Here is a 19488-nt window from a genome sequence, read left to right on the forward strand (position 1 = left end):
TTTCACAGGGGAGACCAGCATTTCTCAAACTGGGGGGGGCCTGACCCAAAAGGGAGTTACAGGGGGTCACAAGGTTTTTTTAGGGGGGTTGCAGTATTACCACCCTTCTGCGCTGCCTTCAGATCTGGATGCCTGGAGAGCGGCGGCTGTTAGCCGGGCACCCAGCTCTGAAGGCAGAGTTACCACCAGCATTAGCCCAAAAGTAAACATGGTATGGTATTGCCACGATTACTTCTGTGCTGCTGCTGGCGGCGACTCGGCCTTCAGAGCCCGGTGCCCGGCTAACAGCCGCCGCTCTCTAGTTGCCCAGCTCTGAAGGCAGCGCCGTCCCCAGCAGCAGTGCAGAAGTAAGGGTAGCAGTACTGCAACCTCCCCAACAATAACCTTGCGAACCCTCCCTACACACACAACTCCTTTGTGCCCTGAAATTGCAACACTGTGAAATTTCAGATTTAAATAGTTGAACTCATGAAATTTACAATTTTTAAAATCCTATGATTGTGAAATTGACCAAAATGGACCATGAATTTATATTTCCGTCCCCCATCATGAATTAAAAATCCCATCTGTCTGATTATCCTCTTGCTTTTGTCAAGTTTAATTCCAGCTTGGCTTTAGTATTTCAAGAAACATTAAAGCGCAAGACCAATATTTTATATTTGTGAGACCAGCTTTGAATCTCGCGTTTCAAGTGGTAGAAAGTATTAACCTTAGAGGGTATGTCTACACTACAGGATTATTCCGATTTTACATAAACCGGTTTTGTAAAACAGATTGTATAAAGTCGAGTGCACGCGGCCACACTAAGCACATTAATTCGGCGGTGTGCGTCCATGGTCCGAGGCTAGCGTCGATTTCCGGAGCGTTGCACTGTGGGTAGCTATTCTGTAGCTATCCCACAGTTTCCGCAGTCTCCCCCGCCCCTTGGAATTCTGGGTTGAGATCCCAGTGCCTGATGGGGCAAAAATCATTGTCGCGGGTGGTTCTGGGTAAATGTCGTCACTCATTCCTTCCTCCGGGAAAACAACGGCAGACTATCATTTCGCGCCCTTTTTCCCTGGATTGCCCTGGCAGACGCCATAGCATGGCAACCATGGAGCCCGTTCAGCTTTTTTTTTTTTTTACTATCACCGTATGTGTACTGGATGCCGCTAACAGAGGCGTTACTGCAGCGCTACACAGCAGCATTTGTTTGCTTTTGCATGATAGCAGAGACGGTTATCAGTCGTTCTGTACCATCTGCTGCCATTGTAAATTGGCAGTAAGATGATGGTTATCTGTCGTTCTGTACTGTCTGCTGCTATCATGGGTGCCCCTGGCTGAGGTCGGCCGGGGGCGCAAAGGCAAAACTGGGAATGACTCCCTGAGTCAATCCCTCCTTTGTGGTTTCTAAAAATAGTCAGTCCTGCCTAGAATATGGGGCAAGTGTACTAAAGAACCAGTGTATTAGAGAGCACCGCTGCTCCGTGTCAGATCCTGCAGAAATGATGAGCTACATGGCATTCAGGTGGCCCTGCAACAACCCCACCCGTTGCTTCCCTCCTCCCCCAACCTTCCTGGGCTACCGTGGCAGTGTTCCCCGCATTTGTGTCATGAAGTTATAAAGAATGCAGGAATAAGAAACAGTGACTTGTTAGTGAGATAAAATGAGGGGGAGGCAGCCTCCAGCTGCTATGACAGTCCAGGCAGGACATTAAGCGGTGCAGAGGAGAGGAGCCCAGCATCCCGCTGTTATGACAGTCCAGGCAGTACAGAATCTTTCTTTACCCAGGAAAGGGAGGGGGCTGATGGAGCTCAGCCCCCAGTTGCTATGATGAGGACAGTTACCAGCCGTTCTGTACCATCTACTGGGAATGACCAGGAATCATTCCTATTTTTACCCAGGTGCCCCTGGCCAGCCTCACCTGAGGCCAGCCAGGAGCACTCGCGGGCTGATGGTGATGAGGGATAGCAGTCATATTGTACCGTCTGCCACCAGGGAGAGGAGAGGAGCGGATACTGCTCTTCACTGCTGCAGCATCACGTCTACCACCAGCATTCAGTAGACATAGGGTGACTGAAAAAAGTCAAGAAACGATTTCTTTCCCTTTTCTTTCACGTGGTGGGGGAGGGAGTAAATTGTCGAGCTATACCCTGAACCATGCTGGACAATGTGTTTGAACCTACAGGCACTGGGAGCTCAGCCAAGAATGCAAATAGTCTTCGGAGACTGCTGTGGCCTGTGGGATAGCTGGAGTCCTCAGTACCCCCTCTCTCCCTCCATGAGCGTCCATTTGATTCTTTGGCTTTCCGTTACGCTTGTCACGCAGCACTGTGTAGCCTGGAGATTTTTTTCAAATGCTTTGGCATTTCGTCTTCTGTGACAGAGCTGTGATAGAACAGATTTGTCGCCCCATACAGCGATCAGATCCAGTATCTCCTGTATGGTCCATGCTGGAGCTCTTTTTGGATTTGGGACTGCATCGCCACCCGTGCTGATGAGAGCTCCACGCTGGGCAAACAGGAAATGAAATTCAAAAGTTCGCGGGGCTTTTCCTGTTTACCTGGCCAGTGCATCCGAGTTCGGATTGCTGTCCAGAGCAGTCACAATGGTGCACAGTGGGATACCGCCCGGAGACCAATACCGTTGATTTGCGGCCACACTAACCCTAATCCGATATGGTAATACCGATTTTAGCGCTACTCCTCTCGTCGGGGAGGAGTACAGAAACCGATTTAAAGAGCCCTTTATATCAATATAAAGGGTCTCGTAGTGTGGATGGGTGCGGCGTTAAATCGGTTTAACGCTGCTAAAATCGATTTAAACGCGTAGTGTAGACCAGGCCTATCTCTGAGTCCTCTTAGCTGTCTGAGGGCTAGAACTATGCCATCTCAGTGTGAAACACCCTCATGAAGAGGGCCAGCAAAAGGTCTTCATGCAACTTAGAAACAGGGTTTAAGTGGGACTTCAGTTGTACGTGGACATTGTGTTGGCCCCCTGCACTGGGGAGGAATTGCACCCTAAGAAAGCAGCCTCTTAACTGCAGAAGGAGATTTTCAAGGGCAGCTGCAATCTATGGGGACAATGAAACTCTCAAGAGGTAAGATGGGGTAATGAGAGCTAAGACAGCCTTTTTTGGCAGCTGGTCCAAGGCTGTGAACTCCCTTCTGTAAGAAATGAGAAAGATCACAAACTTGATTGGCTTGGAAGGAAATATAACACCTGTCTCTTTGTTATATCCTACCCATAACAGGAGAAAAAAAATTCGTTACTCTGCTGCTTCTGAAATGGTGGAGAAAAGAATAGTGAGATATAACAAGTGACTCCTAACGAACCCTGAAAGGAGAGGGAGAAGACAAAACATATGTCTTTGTTCACACCACTTACGTGGATTTATATAATATGATAGGGTGCTCAGATACCACAGGGATGAGTGCTGTATAAACTCTTAGACAGATAGAGATCTCGAGTGCTTTGAAACTGAGCGCCTGCTAAAATCATGTCGAGAGTGAAGTGTGAGGAGAATTATGTGATTTGTCAAAGTACAAAGGCTTGTGACTTCTCCGAACTAAAAGCTCTTGGCAGACTAGTGGAAATTATTTCAAAGCCCTCAAGCTTTTCCAAGCACTGGTAGTGCACCAGTGGTCAGAAAGGAAAACAATACATGATTGCTTGTGGCAGTAGCTTCTACATTTTGTTTTTGAAGGATGTAGTTTTATGATAAATTGAGCAAAATATTTGAAGGGAAGACATTTGTTGTCGCACTTAATTCACAGTATCAATTTTAACTCAGACAAATGACAATGAAATAAAGAGCTTTCTGGTCTATGAGGAGTTTATCCTCTGGCACTTGTTTGATTGGTTCTATGAAACGACTAGGTGATACCACTTGTCTGTTAGGGAACAAGTAGCAATACTAAATGGGGTCCCTTGTTCAGCAGCTCAGCAGAGAAATTAATGTCTGATGAGGGATGGAAATTGATTTACCCTTCCAGCTTAGACTGTCTTGCTGTATTGGAGATGAGACCAATGACGGGTGGTGTGAGGAAAAATTGCACTGATGCATGGATAAATAACAGACTTTAGTATCCATTATTGTGAACCTGCTGAGATTGTCATCTCATTGTAGGATCTTTTGTTGGCAGGTCTAGTTGTGTTGCAATCTCATTCACTTATGTTACTTAATATTTTGTCTCCCTTACTACTTGGGACTTGGAACCCATAATAATGGGAACTAAATGCCATATTAAAAGCTGTAAGATGCCAACTGATGAAATTTGCAGACCCAGATCCCAACCCCCCACCTTTTGTGACCATTACCCCAGAATTCCTCTACCTGCTTCACTGCTTGGCAAACATACGAATTGAATTGCTCTTACCTTTTCGCCCATGAACTGGTTCCCACAGATGCCGAATGCATAAGTTAAATGAATTTGTTTGTTTCAAAAGTCCAGCTTTCAAGCTCTATTGTTAGGGCAGCCCAGGAAAGGTCAAAAGCAATATTGATAATGGCCTTGTTACTTCAACCAAACAATTGCAGAACATACTGTAACGGCATGAACCTATCTTTACATTCTTCCGTGATGTTTGGCATCGCAAAGCTGCTCTATGAGAAGGACTCCAATTACAATTATTTAACTTTAAAGGCCTCTTGTTAGGTCAGCGTTAGCTGCTGTGTAAAAATAAGTAAACTTGTTTGCTGCTTGGAATATAGTTAACCAAATACATTTGTTTGCTATAGTCAACTATGAATGTTGTTACAGTATTCACTCTTTGTATGTGGTAGTGCCTCGCAGTATCAGTCATGGACCAGGGCCTCATTATGCTAGGCAAGGTACAAAGGCAGTACAAAAAGATGCTCTCTGCCCCAAAGAGCTTACAATCTAAGCATAAGCGAAGAGGCGACAGATAGATACAGACCGAGAGATCAGGGAGGACAAGGAAAATAATTGTTTAGCAGGTGGTTTGACGATTCCTGAGATTAAAAACATACTGTAGATCTAACTTTTAAAGATGGCCTCACTTGCGTTGAGGGTTTATTATCCATTCTTGAAGGGACGTAATGCGAAGAGGAGTTAAACTATAAAATCTGCAACTTGTTCTCCTTTTCTGTTTGAGAAGGTGTTAGACATGTCAAAAATGTACGTAGGCTTTAGACTTACAGTTCATTTACCTTAGTTCAGTCATCCACCTCAAAGCTGCTGAATTTTTTGTAGACGTGATGCCTTTGAGTGTTTCAAGGGAAAATAAAACCAACCTAGATTGTTCAATTAGAAGACCAACAGTTTAACAAAATATCTCCAATTAAGTAATTAGTGATAGTGCACACTCTAGATCAGGGGTTCTCACAAGAAATTTTTTTGGTGGTCACAGAATGCAGCCACTTGCTGGTGGCCTTACTGATAATATTTTAGGAAAAAGTATTTGATTAACTTAAGGAAAAATAAATGAAAAGCACATTTACACATCCACATCACTGTTTTTGGTAGACTCTGTAATAAAAATATTACTGTGAAAAAAGTATGTTTGTTAATATCAATCATTTTTCACAGGTCACTGAGTAGCTATCTGGAGGGCTGTGAAAAGTGATACTTGGATGGTTGTTAGTGTCACCCTTCTTAGCAAGTCCCAGGACAAATTAAGACCTGGATGGGGGAGGAGGGGTCGGAGGCAGAGGCAGTGGGGGACATGGTAGAATGAATGTAGGCCGGGAGAGACAGTGGAGGCCCAGGCAATGCAGGGGTGGGTGTGGAGCAAGGAAGGCAGTGGGGTCCAGGACGATGGAGAGGGGGACACGGATGTGGGGCCAAGAGAGAGGAGGGTGAGTGGTGAACCCCGCAGCTGTGTGGTTGGAGCTGGAGGTTGGTGCCCACTGCCGTATGGCTGAGGGATCAGTGCTTCTGGCCAGAGTCCAGAGCTGGGGGCAGGAGCTGCACGGCCCGTGAAGGGGTCCATGCCCATGCCTGGATCAGGGAGTTGGAGCCCAGGGCCAGTGCCCGCCACCATGCAGCCAGAGCCTGGAGCTAGGTGCTGGAGCCCAGGGCCATGTGGTCGGATCTGCGGGTCAGTGCCTGCTGCCATGGAGCTGAAGCCAGTACTTGCTGCTGCATGCCCGGGAGTCAGTGCACACCCGAGGCCGGGGATCAGCGCCTGCTGCCACGCACCCAAGACCGGTGCCTGCTGCCACATGCCCAGAGCCAGCAGGCAGGACACTGGGAGTCAGAGCACGCAGCTAGGGGTTGGTGCCCAGGGCCAGCAGCTGCTACCAGGGTCAGGGGGCAGTGCCCAGGGCCAGCGGCTGCCACAGAGGTCGGAGCCTGGGGCCAGCAGTTGCCACTAGGGTCAGGGGCTGGTGCTGCGAGGCCGGCACTGTGTGGCCAGAGACGGGGATTGGAGCCTGCCGCCGCATGGCCAGGGGTTGGAGCCTGAACTTAAGCCACATGGCCAAAGGCCAGGGCTGCATGGCCAGAGCTGGGGGTCAGCGCCTGAAACCCTGCAGCCAGAGGCGGGTGCTGGTGCCTGAAGACCCATGGCTGGAACCCTGGTCTGCACAGCCAGGTTCCCTAAGTCCTGCTGCTGGAGCCCGCCTCCCAACCACAGTAGGGCTGAAGCCCAAGCCTCATCCCCCCAAACCCCCAGGTAGAGAACTCACCGGGCTCCTGCAGCGTTGTGCCCCACCTGTCTCCAGGGCCCATGCAGGGCTGCGCATCCAGGAGGAACGGGGAGGGATGGAGAGGGGGCAATGATTGCCTCTGCTCCTCCTCCCCACATCACTGCTCAGGAAGCTGTCATGGCTGCAGGGAAACCCCCTGGTGACCACATTTGAGAAACGTTGGTCTAGATGAAATGGTAGGTGAACAATTACAATCCATCATGCCAGTGACTTCAGCTTTGCCAAATCAGCGTATGATTGGAAATAAGTTGTAAAAGATGCGAACAGCTCAGGTGATCAGTGATGGTATGCAGCATGTAAGTAACTGGTTCATATTCAGCCTAGATCATTAATGGGTGAGAGTTACTGCCTGCTATCTGATGGCTGTTTGGTGGCCTTTGTGAAGTATATCTGTGATTTCAAACAAACAGAGGTTTAACTATAACAGTTGGCATGCTTGCTGCAGATCTCACCAGAGAGGTTAAGCATTGGGCACAGAGATTAAATTAACTAGTAGCTTCATGTCAGGGTGTGAGATATGTTGATGGGAAATTCTGGAAAGCTTATGCTAATGTTGTCTGCATTTGATATCTTCTGTGACATCAGTGTTGTCAATCCATCACCTTCCACAAGCACTACATTAAGTGAAAAATATGGGGAAAGGAAGGAAACCTCAGGGAAAAACATATTTCCTGTGCTGTATTTAAGCAACCAGTCAACTATGACTATAACAGTTATGTGAGACATAATATAGACATTTCATTCCTGTGAGTGAACCTGGGTAATTTGCTGATGACTGAAGACTTGTTGTAAAACAGTGAACTTTGCGAATTAGCAAGTAAACAACCAAGCACAATTAAAACAAATAATACCTAGCTCTTCTATAGTTCTTCGCATCAGTAGATCTCAAAACACTTCATAATCTTTAATGGATTTATCCTTCTAGAACACCTGTAAGGTAGGGAAGTGCTATTACCTGAATTTTATAGATGGGGAACTGGGGAACAGATCACACACACAACTACACCATCCATTGCAAAATGTACTTTATACGTCTGTTTTGACAAGTGTAGCTGAATTTTATTTTTAATGAGACTACTTTACAATATATTAATGTGTTGTAAAATTTTATGGAAGTGGTTTAATATTAAAATGAGAATTCACTGTTGTATTCTGCTATTAAATCTAAGAGGGCTTTTTTTTTTTTTTAAGAAATACAAGGTTTGAAAAACGAGAGTTAACGAAGCTCTGGTACATACTGTATTTGTATACTGCATCTGTATTACAGAAACTTTGAATGAATTCTAATTAAGAATAATCATTTATATTAGCTTTGCAAAATGGTCATGAGAATTTATCAGCTCTGGTACAAAATACATTCACCCACCCCCTACCACTGGTAATAATGTTAAAAAACATCAATATATTCTCACATATCAATTCCTCCATTTCCCCCCTCAAAAAACACCAAGCCTTCTTACCTAATGGGTTAGAACAATCAGTCCTGCAGAATTCTGCTCACCTGATCACCTTCCCGTACGTGGATGTATGCAGTGTTATAAGGCTGATTTGTATAGCACCATACAGTTAGCGGAGTAGTTGTCAGCTAGGAGGGCCCTGTGCCAAAGAGTTTATGGATGAAGGCACAGTACAGAATGCACAGACATGCCCATGGCTTCACTAGAAGGGTGTCCGCAAGAGGACAACATGCTGCTTTTGATTCTGAAGCAGTATGTTGTAATGATCGGTAGAAGCGTAGTTAATATTTGTCGACTGCTCTTCAGGTGATACCTTACGCTATGCGAGGTGATTTCCAGTACACAGGAAGAGTGAGTCTCTGCCCTGAGTATACAGTCTGAAAGGAACACCTCTCTTTTCTTGGATCTCTGAATTGGAAAGAGGATTAGGACACTGATCTAGGTGAAAGTCAGGACAGGGAGCAATGGAGGTGGACACCTGGACCAGGAGAAGAGAGGCTGGGGTCAAGTAAAGAAAGTGACCACTGGGGACCTAGTGCTGCATCATGCTGAGCACCTTTTCAGAGCTGCTTAGGCCCCTCGGCTCCTATTGAAGTCATTGTGAAGGGAGGGTGATCATCACCTTTGAGGAGGTAAGCAGTGTGCTGCTGGATCGGCAGGGAGGAGAGGGTGAGAACAGGAAAAGAAGAGTGAGGGTAGTTAAAAAGCATACTCTATGAGAGAAAACAAGTGAAGGCAGGTCTGTGGAGGATCTCGATAGAGCTGTCCTAGACTGGATATGGTCACATCCTCATTTTTGTGGGTGAGGGAAAAGGAGGAGGAGTGAATAGAGTGGACATAAGTGCAATAGGAGAAATAGCCAAAATATTGCATCGTTGGCTTCAGGCATTGACCAGAAATTAAGATGCCTCTCTGAATGTGAAGTCTTGAGTTGTCCAGATATGCAGCGTGGGAAACTGTAGTGTTGTTTTAAAAAAAAATCCAACATGTTAACACTGCAGCCACTCAAGTAACACAGAACTTCTAGGATGTCTGTAGACTGGAGGAGGAGGGAGGGAAGCAAGTAGGTCACATAAACAAGGGTGGGTAGCTAGTAATAAAATGTGTCAAACAAGCCTTGAGATTTTTATTAAGGAACCAGAAGACTTATGGTCACAAGGGGGAATTAAGAGAATGTCATGCCTAAGTATTTATGGTCTCGGTGGTAACTGAGTAAACTGTTTTAAGGGACCTAACCAAGAACTTTGACTGAGATAATGTACTTTTCACTGGTGGGATAGTTCCATATGGTTATGGATAGAATGTTAGCTTGGACTATCATGGTACACAGCTAAAGGTTCTATAGAGTTACAGTGTATTTTAAAAATTGGATAGACGCAGGAGTGGGGGTGGGGCGGCATTTTGTGCGCTCCCCACAGGGCGCGTGACAGTTTCCGTTTCCACTCCCATTGCGCTGCCGAAGAAGGACCCTCCGCCGAAATGCTGCAGGTGACAGCGGCAGTCATTGAGCTGCTCAATTGCCTGCCGCTGTTTTCTGCAGCACGTTGGCAGAAAGTCCTTCTTCCGCGGCGCTACGGGAGTGGAACCGAAGCTCCCGTGCGCCCCGTGGGGAACGCACAAAATGCTGCCCCCTGAATCCTGGCTCCCTAGGTGACCCCGTAGGGTCGCCTAATGGAAACGCCGGCCCTGGATAGACTTTCAAGGTGTTATTGATCCATGTTTTATATACCTTCTGAAGTGATAGATTGTGGTCTGTTCCTTCACATCAAGAATCTTCATGATGCTTTTACTTTTGTAGTGCCTAAAATATGGTGAAAATATTATTACTGTTTTCCAGATGTTAATTTCAGATTCAGCACCTGTTTCATTGATGATAAATGTGGAGTATGAGGGATGGTCATGTAATAGGACATGAATTGCTGCACGGTAATGAATTAATGGGGCAATTCAAAAACTCAGGAGTTATTTGATATATATGCTGGCAAAGTTCATTTTCACATAATTTTCCAGGATACATTTACCTCTATGGGATGCCCTAAAAGTATTACATAGGGAGTAAAAATGAAAAAAAAGATGAATTTAGTTTAAAAAAATGATGACTATTGAAAGTGAACAATTCATATGTAAACTATAGGTTGAAATTTGTTTTCATAAATTATTGGATTATAACTAGTACACTTTTCAGAAATCAGGATCCATTTGCAGATGACTCAAACAGAAAAAGGGATAAATTCGTTAGATAATTTATTATCAATAAATCTACCAGCCTGAAGGTTAAGTCTTACCAAACAACAACCACCAGCCATCTATACTGGTTAGATACTTGAAATTCACCAGTAAAGGTTTTCTCAACAAAATATCAGGAAGATCAGTTATTTTTAAAGAAGTAAAATATATTAGGACTCCTAGATATTTGTATTCATCTGAGATTAGTACAACTAAGGATATTTGGAATTTTTTTTTTACCCTTCATAAACTTAATTTGTTATAACTGATGGAGGAGGCTAAAGCTTTTTTTGTAGTAGGAGATTACAGTTGAAGAGATTAAGAGATCAGTTTTATCCTTAACTAAAAGGAGGGCTTCAGGTTCTGATGCTGTCTATCCCAACAGAGGTCTGAGGGCACTGCAAATAACTTTTTTGCCTGGATAGATTATCAGAAGTGTGTAGGGAAATGTTCCGAACAGGAATATTCAAAAGGAACATTTCCAGAAGCAAATGTCCCTTGAGCGTTAAAACCCAGCATATCTCCAAAGGAATCTCCATCTGGATATAATCCAGTTTTAAAGGTAGAAATGTGCTCTGGAGGAAGATATATGTGCTGATGATTAAAGCACAGGAAGTCAGGAAATCTGGGTTCTGTCTGTTTGTGCCACTGATTTAAATGATTTGCCCAAGAACTCATCTACTGCTCTATGCCTCAGTTTCCCCAACTGTAACGTAGGAATACGAATTCCTTCTTCCCAGTGTCAGGCTTAATTCATTAATATTTGTGAGGTGCTTAGAAATGGTAGCGATGGGCATCAGAGAAATGGATAGTTATAAATATAGATACATGTAAATTTTAAACAAAATCACTACTTTAGCTGACAAAAAAGTAAATAGTAAAATAAACTAAGCTTTTCCCCCTTTTGTTTTCAGGGCATGGCCTTTACATTACAGGAAAGACAAATGCTTGGGCTCCAAGGACTTTTACCTCCTAAAATAGAGACACAAGACATTCAAGCCTTACGCTTCCATAAGAATTTGGCAAAAATGAGTGACCCCTTGGAAAAGTAAGAATTAATCAGTATTTTTCTTACCTATGTGTAGTGCAAGCTTAAAAGACTCTGAGAATCTGATTTATTATAATATCAAGGCAGATCTTTTGCATCCAGAGGATTTTATAATTGGCAGATATATATATTTTTAAATTAACGCAAACTGTATTTATCACCTGGACTTGTGCAGCTAACTAGGTTTTGTATTGATTTAAAGGAGAACATTTGTGTTACTCCACAGTTGTGATGTGATGTGGAAAAAGAATATACGTAAATGAAAGGTCTAGTCTTGCAGTACTTGCTCAGGCAAAACTTCTGTTAACTTATATAGGAGTTTTGTCTGAGCTAAGACTGCAGGATTGGGCCGTAGTGTTATAGCATATTGGTAAAAACATTACTGTTATGCTTCTGGCAGCCTTTCTGTTGTACTTTAGGAGTTTATAATATGGATGAGTTGAGTGTCAGGTTCTCCAAATCTAGGTATATATAATTTTTCAGATTTTTGTAGAGATCTCCAGAAAAAAATGTGGAGGAAAAAAATCAATTTAGGACTTAAAAATCAGACAGGAACAACACAAAAGTATTTAATTTTATCTTGTATATATTAACTTATGACTAGAGGGAAACAAAAGATGTTTTAACATTTATGGGGCACTTAATGATTAATCCTCTGGTGTGTTTTTTCTTATTTTGAACTCTCTAGCCTAGAAAATCCCTTTTTTTTTTTTTTAAAGGGTGCTCCTGTTGGCTGCAATAGCTTGATGTCTTTATCATATTATTGTTGACTTATGTTAGAATATAATGTCCTAAAAGCCAGTGAGTGGAAAGCTAGAATGATTTGGGGTTTATCACTGATTTACATTAGGATCACATCAAGATTCCTACTGCAGTCTACTGATAATAGAACAAAGTATCTTGAGTCAGTATCACATAGCCTGTTGGAATGGAGCAATGAAATAGTTTCCATTAGGAATACTTCTGGGACTGCTCTACTGTAAACCAATGGCCCAAAATGAACCCTTAATGAGTCTCTTTTGAATTTTCATTGTAATAGAGAAAACAAAGGTTCAAGAGTTTATTTTTTAATATTTAAAATCTGTGGTGTTTTCAGAATCAGATCCCTAACTAACTGCATTAATTTTATATTTTTGTATTCCAACTTCTGTTTTGACATCAGAATGTTATAGAAAGACATCTGGAGAATGCTACTTTATTTCTATTCTAAACTATGAATATTACAGTTTATACCTTAAAACCAAAATGCATTTTCAGTCATTATATTAGAAAAAAATGAAATGTTTCTTTTGCACAATTAAATGTCCATTCTCTCATTTGTTTATCGTAGGACCCAGATGAGATTCTGGTTAGTGTTCAAAAATTCTCAGTGTGGAAACTTTTCATTTAGAAAAGAACGAGGTTAGGAAATCTTAACATTAAAAACCTCATGTAAAGTAATCAATGTTTGTGGCAGGGGATGGAGGGAGGTAGGAATGATCTCCTATCATAGGGTACATTCATAGGTTGGGGTGCTACCATACACAGTACAGTACACCTGATATTTTTTTTAGACTTAGTCGTTGTTTAATTCTGTGTTCTCCAGCTTCCATCAGTTTCTCAAGGCCAGGGTTGAGTCGGGGAAGGAAATGCAAAATTTAAAGCAAATTGGTTTATGCCTTGGCATGTCACACTGTATGTTTCTAGATAGATAGGTGCAAACCATTTTAACCTAATTCTTCTTTTGCCTTGTTTTCCTGTTTGATTACAGGTATATCTACATAATGGGAATCCAAGAGAGAAATGAAAAGTTATTCTACAGGGTATTACAAGATGATATCGAGAGATTAATGCCAATAGTATATACACCAACAGTAGGTCTAGCCTGTTCCCAATATGGACATATCTTTAGGAGACCAAAGTAAGGACAGTAATTTTATTTTTTTTTAAATGAGTGCAAGTAATTTTCTTAAGTATGATTTTTATTTCTAGTGTAATTCAAAATTTATATCGAACACTTTCACTTGCAGATTTTGGCACATTGAAAGTAAAAGGCTCGATCCTTGGCATGGCTAAGGAGTGCACAGCTCAGCAAAGGCAGCATAAAGCTCACCTTTCCATTCCTCCAATCCTGGGCCAGATGTTTGTTAGGCTGGTCCAGTCCCCTGGTGTAACTTAGAGCAGCCTAAAAGCAGCTCTGAGTTATGCTAGCTGTTGATATGGCAGCCAGAGAAGAGTGGGACATAGACATTCTGGCCATGCCCCTTTCTTTCAGCCACACCACTGACAGCAGGGAAGGGGGTGGCATAAGAACTGTTACAGGAGTTCAATACTGATCTGTCATCCCTCAGGGTACGGGGGGGTGGTCCTACCATGGCTGCTGACACTAGCTTTAGGGCCACTTTGCCCTGGTGGTATGACTCAAACTGACTCATGGCAGTGCAGAATCCAGATCATCTTGTGAACTACTATATGACTCTACATTTATCTTTTTCGTCTAGTATGATATCTTGGTTGCATAGACTTAGTTATAACTGTCATGCATTATCTCTTTTATATTCTTTTGTGTAAGCAATTGCAAAATTTGTAATTAATTAGCACTAGAAATGTAGCCTTTAAAATCTTGGTTTGCAAAGCAGAGTTGAAGTTTTAATTATCAAATATATTTCCATTCTGATTTTGTATTTCCATTCTGATTTTGTTTCAGAGGACTATTTATTTCTATCTCAGACAGAGGTCATATCAGGTCAATTGTGGACAACTGGCCAGAAACAGATGTCAAGGTATTACCACCACAATAATCCTTTTTCTAGTTGTCTTTCCTTTTTGAATCCCAACTCATCTTCTTAAAAAAGTGAATAGTTTTTTTTGACAGACCTGCTGATTCTAAATAATACATGCATGGCAATTGTATGAGAATGACTGCTGTATATAATTTATAATAGTTCTGCACATAAAGATGTGTGGGGTTGTGCCCTAAATCCAAGCTTATAGTTTGACCTACACCATGAAAGCTGCAGATTGACTGTGTTTCTTTCCTTTGCCAGTTGTGATCATCACAATATAGAATAAAAGTTACAAAATACTTTTTTCTTAACAGTTCTAGCTGGAGAGGATTTTGAGGTTTCTTTCTTAACATTCCTGTCTTTCTCTGAATTACCTACTGTTGCTGTTTTAGGGTTAAGACAGAACTGGGAGTTGGGAGACCTGGGTTTTATTCCCAGCTCTGCCACAAACTTCCTGTATGACCTTGAGCAAAACACTTGGAGTCTGTGACTCTGTTTCCCTGTCTTTAACATTGAGATAAAAACACCACATTTGAAGAAATGTTCTGAGGTTAAATTCATTAAAGTTACTGGAACGTATTTTGAGATCCTCCAGTGGAAGTGCAAAGTCTGTTTACAAAGGTGGCACTTAAAAACTTGTCAGCTGCTTTAGATAACTAAGTAATTATTTGCAACAAGATAAGCGATTCCTCTGGTCACTTTAGGCAAGTACAGGGAACACTGCAGATATTAACAGGAACCTTGTTTATTTCCTCTTAGGTAAAATTAGCAAGTCCTTAAGTATTGCTACTAGAGACAATAAATTCTTTGCAAGCTATTCTTAATTTGTTTTAATGGTTAATTTTGCCAAGAAAAATGTATGCAATATTGCTTTATCCTTTATGTCCACGACTACCAAAGTTTACCTTTAATCTTTGTGTAATTTTAAGGCTGTTGTAGTAACTGATGGAGAGAGAATATTAGGTCTTGGAGATCTGGGTGTCTATGGAATGGGAATTCCTGTAGGAAAACTATGTTTGTATACAGCATGTGCTGGAATACGGCCAGATAAATGCCTGCCTGTATGTATCGACGTTGGAACTGACAATCTAGTAAGTTAAACTGTATTTTGCCTGCCATAAAGAAATCACTTTTTGATGGTGGTTTGTAGTAAAAATTAGTACTATGAGAAGGTGTATGTATCTGAGTGACTACTCGGTGTTAAGATTGAATCATCTTGTGTAATATTAAGTAGTTTGGAATGAATTTAAAGCTGAATATTAATACTTGAGAATCCCCAGCTATGTATATAAGGATAAGTGGTGCATTTGGACTGTTGCTTGAATGCTGGTCTCAGCTGCAAAGCAATGGGAAAAGGTAACCTGATTTTTAAGCCGCTGGAAGAGCGAGCCAGATTTGTTAAAGCATTATTACTCTGCATGTTGATTCGTCCCATTGTAAGGACAGTGATGTACTGTTTTCAGGTAACAGTTGATATTTGCGTAACCTCATAACTTGTCCCTTTATGTCTGTGGCTATGTAGCATAGTGTTCCCAGTGTAGTTTTGTTGTCTATTTTATTTTTATTGCAGAAATACTCCAGCAGGAACAGGACTTCCTTGTTGCTAACCGTTGTTCAAACATATAGGAAGACACAGTCCCTGCCCTGAAGGGTTTCCAGTTAGATCCTGTTAGACCCTTTTTGTTTCAGGAGGATGGATTCACTATAGGCAAAATCAAACAATACTCCAATGCCTTAGCAAATATTTTGTATTTAACTACTAACAAAACTTTTTGAAAAGAGAGAACTTAATCTCTCTCCCAATTAAGCATCTGGAGGGAGACTGACAAAGGCACAAATAGGAGCTAACTAACCTTGGTGCCTTTGAAAATGTACCTCCTTTTTCTTTTCAGCTTATTTTACTTTCCGATTATATTTTTAAAAGAAAATTTCTCCTCTGTTCCTGTGTATTTCATTTTTAACCAGTTTCCCAAGATTCCTAATTCCAACCCTGCCCCGAAGTTTCTTTTCACAAACATTTTAGACCCACACATGTCCAGTTAAGTTGCAAGCTCAATTAGACATGAAGCATTCTCATCAAAGGCAGCTAGAATTCAAGTTCGTGAAAGTGATGGAGTTGGGGGAGAAAGCAGAGGGAGAAATAGAAAGGAAGCAAAAAATGGTGAGTGACTGCTAGAAAATCCAGAGAATTGCCACCAAAACCTAGGATTTCTGAAGTATTTGCTCCAGTAGCTGCAGAATCAAAGAATTCCTGGCTCCCTAGCTAGAAATTCAACTGTGAAAATATTCACAGAAGGCAAGAGAGCTGAAATCCTTCGCAGTATCTTATCTCTGCGTAGTGACTGAACTATGTCACTTAGAACTTTGGAGAGTGTATATTGAGCGAATGAGAGATTTCATTCTCCTGCTATCTTTGATTTATTTTATAGACTCTATTAAAAGATCCTTTTTACATGGGCCTGTACCAAAAAAGAGACCGCTCACAGCTTTATGATGACCTGATTGATGAGTTTATGGAAGCCATTACAGACAGGTATGGTATTGAATTGGTTACTCATAAATTTGTCAGGAAGTAGTGGGCCATGGGAAACATCACACAACTTCCTTTTCAAAGGTCATATAGGGAAAGAATATAGTCGAGTGACTAGAGTATAGGGCTATGAATCAGGAGACCTGAATTCTAGTCCTGGCTCTGCCAGTGACGTTGTGTTTGACTTTGGGCATGTCTCCTGTCCTCTGTGCAGAGGTGAAAGTAAGCTGGTATGGTCCAGTACGGTGTACTGGCAAGAGCTGGTATGCTGTGCCGGACTGGACCGGCTTCTCTGGCAGTGATTTAAAGGGCCCAGGACTCCTGCCGCTGCTGGGAGCCCCGGGCCCTTTAAATCACTGCTGGAGCTTCAGCAGCCAGGCTCACACAGAGATTTAAAGGGCCCGGAGCTCTGGCCCCTGCGAGGAGCCTCAGGCTCTTTAAAGCTCTGCCCAAGCCCCACAACCGGAGCTCTGGTGGCGCTTTAAAGGTCCCAGGGCACCCCACAACAAATGGAGCCTCTGGCCCCTTAAATCGCTGCCAGAGCCCTGGGGCTCCTGCAGCTGGGCTTGGGCGGGGACTTAAAGGGCCTGGTGCGCCTGCAACTGCAGGGAGCTCTGGGCCCTTTAAATCACAGCTGGAGCCCTGTCACCACTACCCCGGGACAGCGGCAGCAGGGCTCCGGAGGCAATTTAAAGGGCCTGGGGCTCCTTGCAGTGGCAGGAGTTCCAGGCCCTTTAAATCCCCGCCCGAGCCCTGCCACCTCGGGGTAGTGATGGCAGGGCTCCCACGGTGATTTAAAGGGCTCGGAGCTCTGCGGCGGCTGGAGCCCCGGGCCCTTTAATTCGCCCTTGAGCCCCGGGGCTCCCAGCTGCCTCTGCAGCTAGTAACTACAGGGTGATTTAAGGCCCTGGGGCTCACAGCTAGAGCCCCAGGGCCTTTAAATCATGAAAGGCCCCGCCTCTTCTGGTTGAGGCCACACCTCCTCTGGTTGAGACCATGCCGCTGCTCAGGACTCCGGCGTACCGGTAAGTCCTTTAAGTTACTCTCACCCCTGCCTCTGTTAAACATATATAAGACAGGAATGGCATTTAACCATTTTCAGGAAGAGCCCAAGGACTGCTTCTGGCCCTGAACAACTCTGTGTGTGTGTGTGTGTGTGTGTGTGTGAGAGAGAATTTTTGGTTTATTAATGTCTCAATTGATAAAATATCATGCTGTATTCTTTAGGTACGGCCATAACACACTTATTCAGTTTGAAGACTTTGGGAATCATAACGCTTTCCGTTTTTTGAGGAAGTACAGAGAGAAATACTGCACCTTCAATGATGACATTCAGGGTAAAATGTTCACTTCTGACTCTTGCTACATATGTGAAAACTTTCCCCAAAAAATATGTTTGGTCACGTCAATCTATTCAGCTCTCCTGAGAGAGTTTTATTTCCTTTGTAGGGACAGCCGCAGTGGCCTTAGCAGGAATGCTGGCAGCACAGAAGGTTGTTGGGAAAGCAATCACAGAGCATAAAGTTTTGTTTCTTGGAGCAGGAGAGGTGAGTTCTGCAATGGTCTCTAGTGCAATGAAAGTTAAATCCCATAGAACTGTGGGTGTTCTTTGTGTTTTCTTACAGAACTCTGTATGCGGGAGGCCTACTGAACTATATTTAAAGGAAATGCTTCTTTACAGAAGATTATTTATATTTAACATTTTACAAAAGGATAATTTTCAAGGGCCAGATTCTCAATTCACCCATACAGACATCATAAAGCAGATGGACCCATGCATATAATGGCAGGGTTTAGCCCCAAAAATTTTGATTCCGTGCGTGCAAGAGAGAAAGTAATTGTTAGTCCTTACCATATTGGAAGGAAATGTACAGTAACTCCCCACTTAACGTCCTCTCGCTTAATGTTGTTTCGATCTTACCTCCCTGCTCCATTACAGAACATGCTCCATTTAAAGTTGTGCAATGCTTCACTATAACGTCGTTAGGCTGCCTGCTTTGTCCACAGCTGGCAGCCCCGCATCAGCTCCCCTACGCCTCCCCCCTCCCCCAACAGCTCCTCCCCTCCGGCAGACTGCATGGATCAATGCCTTCCCCTTTCTCCCCCCACCTCCTGCCCGTGGCATTCAGCTGGCTTGCAGCATTCAGGAGGGAGGGAGGAGGACTTGGCACGAAGGCTCCCCCTCCCCTGCCTCCCGAATGCTGCAAACCAGCTGATTGCCGTGGGCAGGAGGGAAGGCAGAGCCTGCATGCCGAGTCCTCGTTCCTGCCCTCTGAACATCGCAAGCCAGCTGATTGCCATGGGCAGAAGGGAGTGGGGAGAAGCAAGGACAAGGCGCACCTCCTCCCTCCCTCCTACCTGCAGCGATCAGCTGGCTTGCAGTGTTGAGGAGGCAGGGGAGGGAGAGGGAGCCTGTGTGCTGTGTCCTCACTCTTCCCCCCTCCCTCCTGCCTCCTGAACGCTGCAAGCCAGCTGATTGCTGCAGGCAGGAGGCAGGGGAGGGAGTCGGGAGGAGCGAGGACACAGTGTGCAGAGTAAAGGAGGGGGGAGAAAAGGCAGGTTAAGGCTGAGGGGTTGGGGGAAGAGGCGGTTTGAGTGGGCCAAGGGTTGAACCCCCCGCCCCTGGTACTTGTAGAGTAGGGGAAGCTGCCGCTGCTGCTGCACAACGTGCTTCTCCTAGCCTAAGGCACCTTCAGTGTCCTTGCTGGCCTCATTGTCTCCAGTGCCAGTGGGCTGTGCCTGTGTGGGGTAAAGCGGGGGCACCTCCCAACTATAGTACTGTACTGTGTGGCAAAAAATTTACATTAAT

At 43.7% G+C, this 19488-nt stretch overlaps 1 protein-coding gene across 3 annotated transcripts in view; it reads left to right on the forward strand.

Annotated features, from left to right (window-relative positions):
- Positions 1-19488, forward strand: part of ME2 (malic enzyme 2) — a 49656-nt gene that overhangs the window by 12931 nt on the left and 17237 nt on the right. For 2 of the 3 annotated variants that reach the window (XR_007773258.1, XM_050944718.1), the window contains exons 3-9: positions 11251-11384; positions 13135-13284; positions 14071-14146; positions 15079-15240; positions 16579-16682; positions 17907-18016; positions 18129-18226. Coding sequence is in view for 2 of the 3 variants with exons in the window: in XM_050944718.1 (XP_050800675.1) it covers positions 11251-11384; positions 13135-13284; positions 14071-14146; positions 15079-15240; positions 16579-16682; positions 17907-18016; positions 18129-18226 (834 nt within the window). In the remaining variant the exon portion in view is untranslated. The remainder of the gene's footprint in view (positions 1-11250; positions 11385-13134; positions 13285-14070; positions 14147-15078; positions 15241-16578; positions 16683-17906; positions 18017-18128; positions 18227-19488) is intronic. The other variant, XM_050944719.1, reaches the window with a different exon arrangement.

This window comes from Gopherus flavomarginatus, chromosome 3, assembly GCF_025201925.1.
Source record: "Gopherus flavomarginatus isolate rGopFla2 chromosome 3, rGopFla2.mat.asm, whole genome shotgun sequence".
NCBI classification, from domain to species: Eukaryota; Metazoa; Chordata; order Testudines; family Testudinidae; genus Gopherus; species Gopherus flavomarginatus.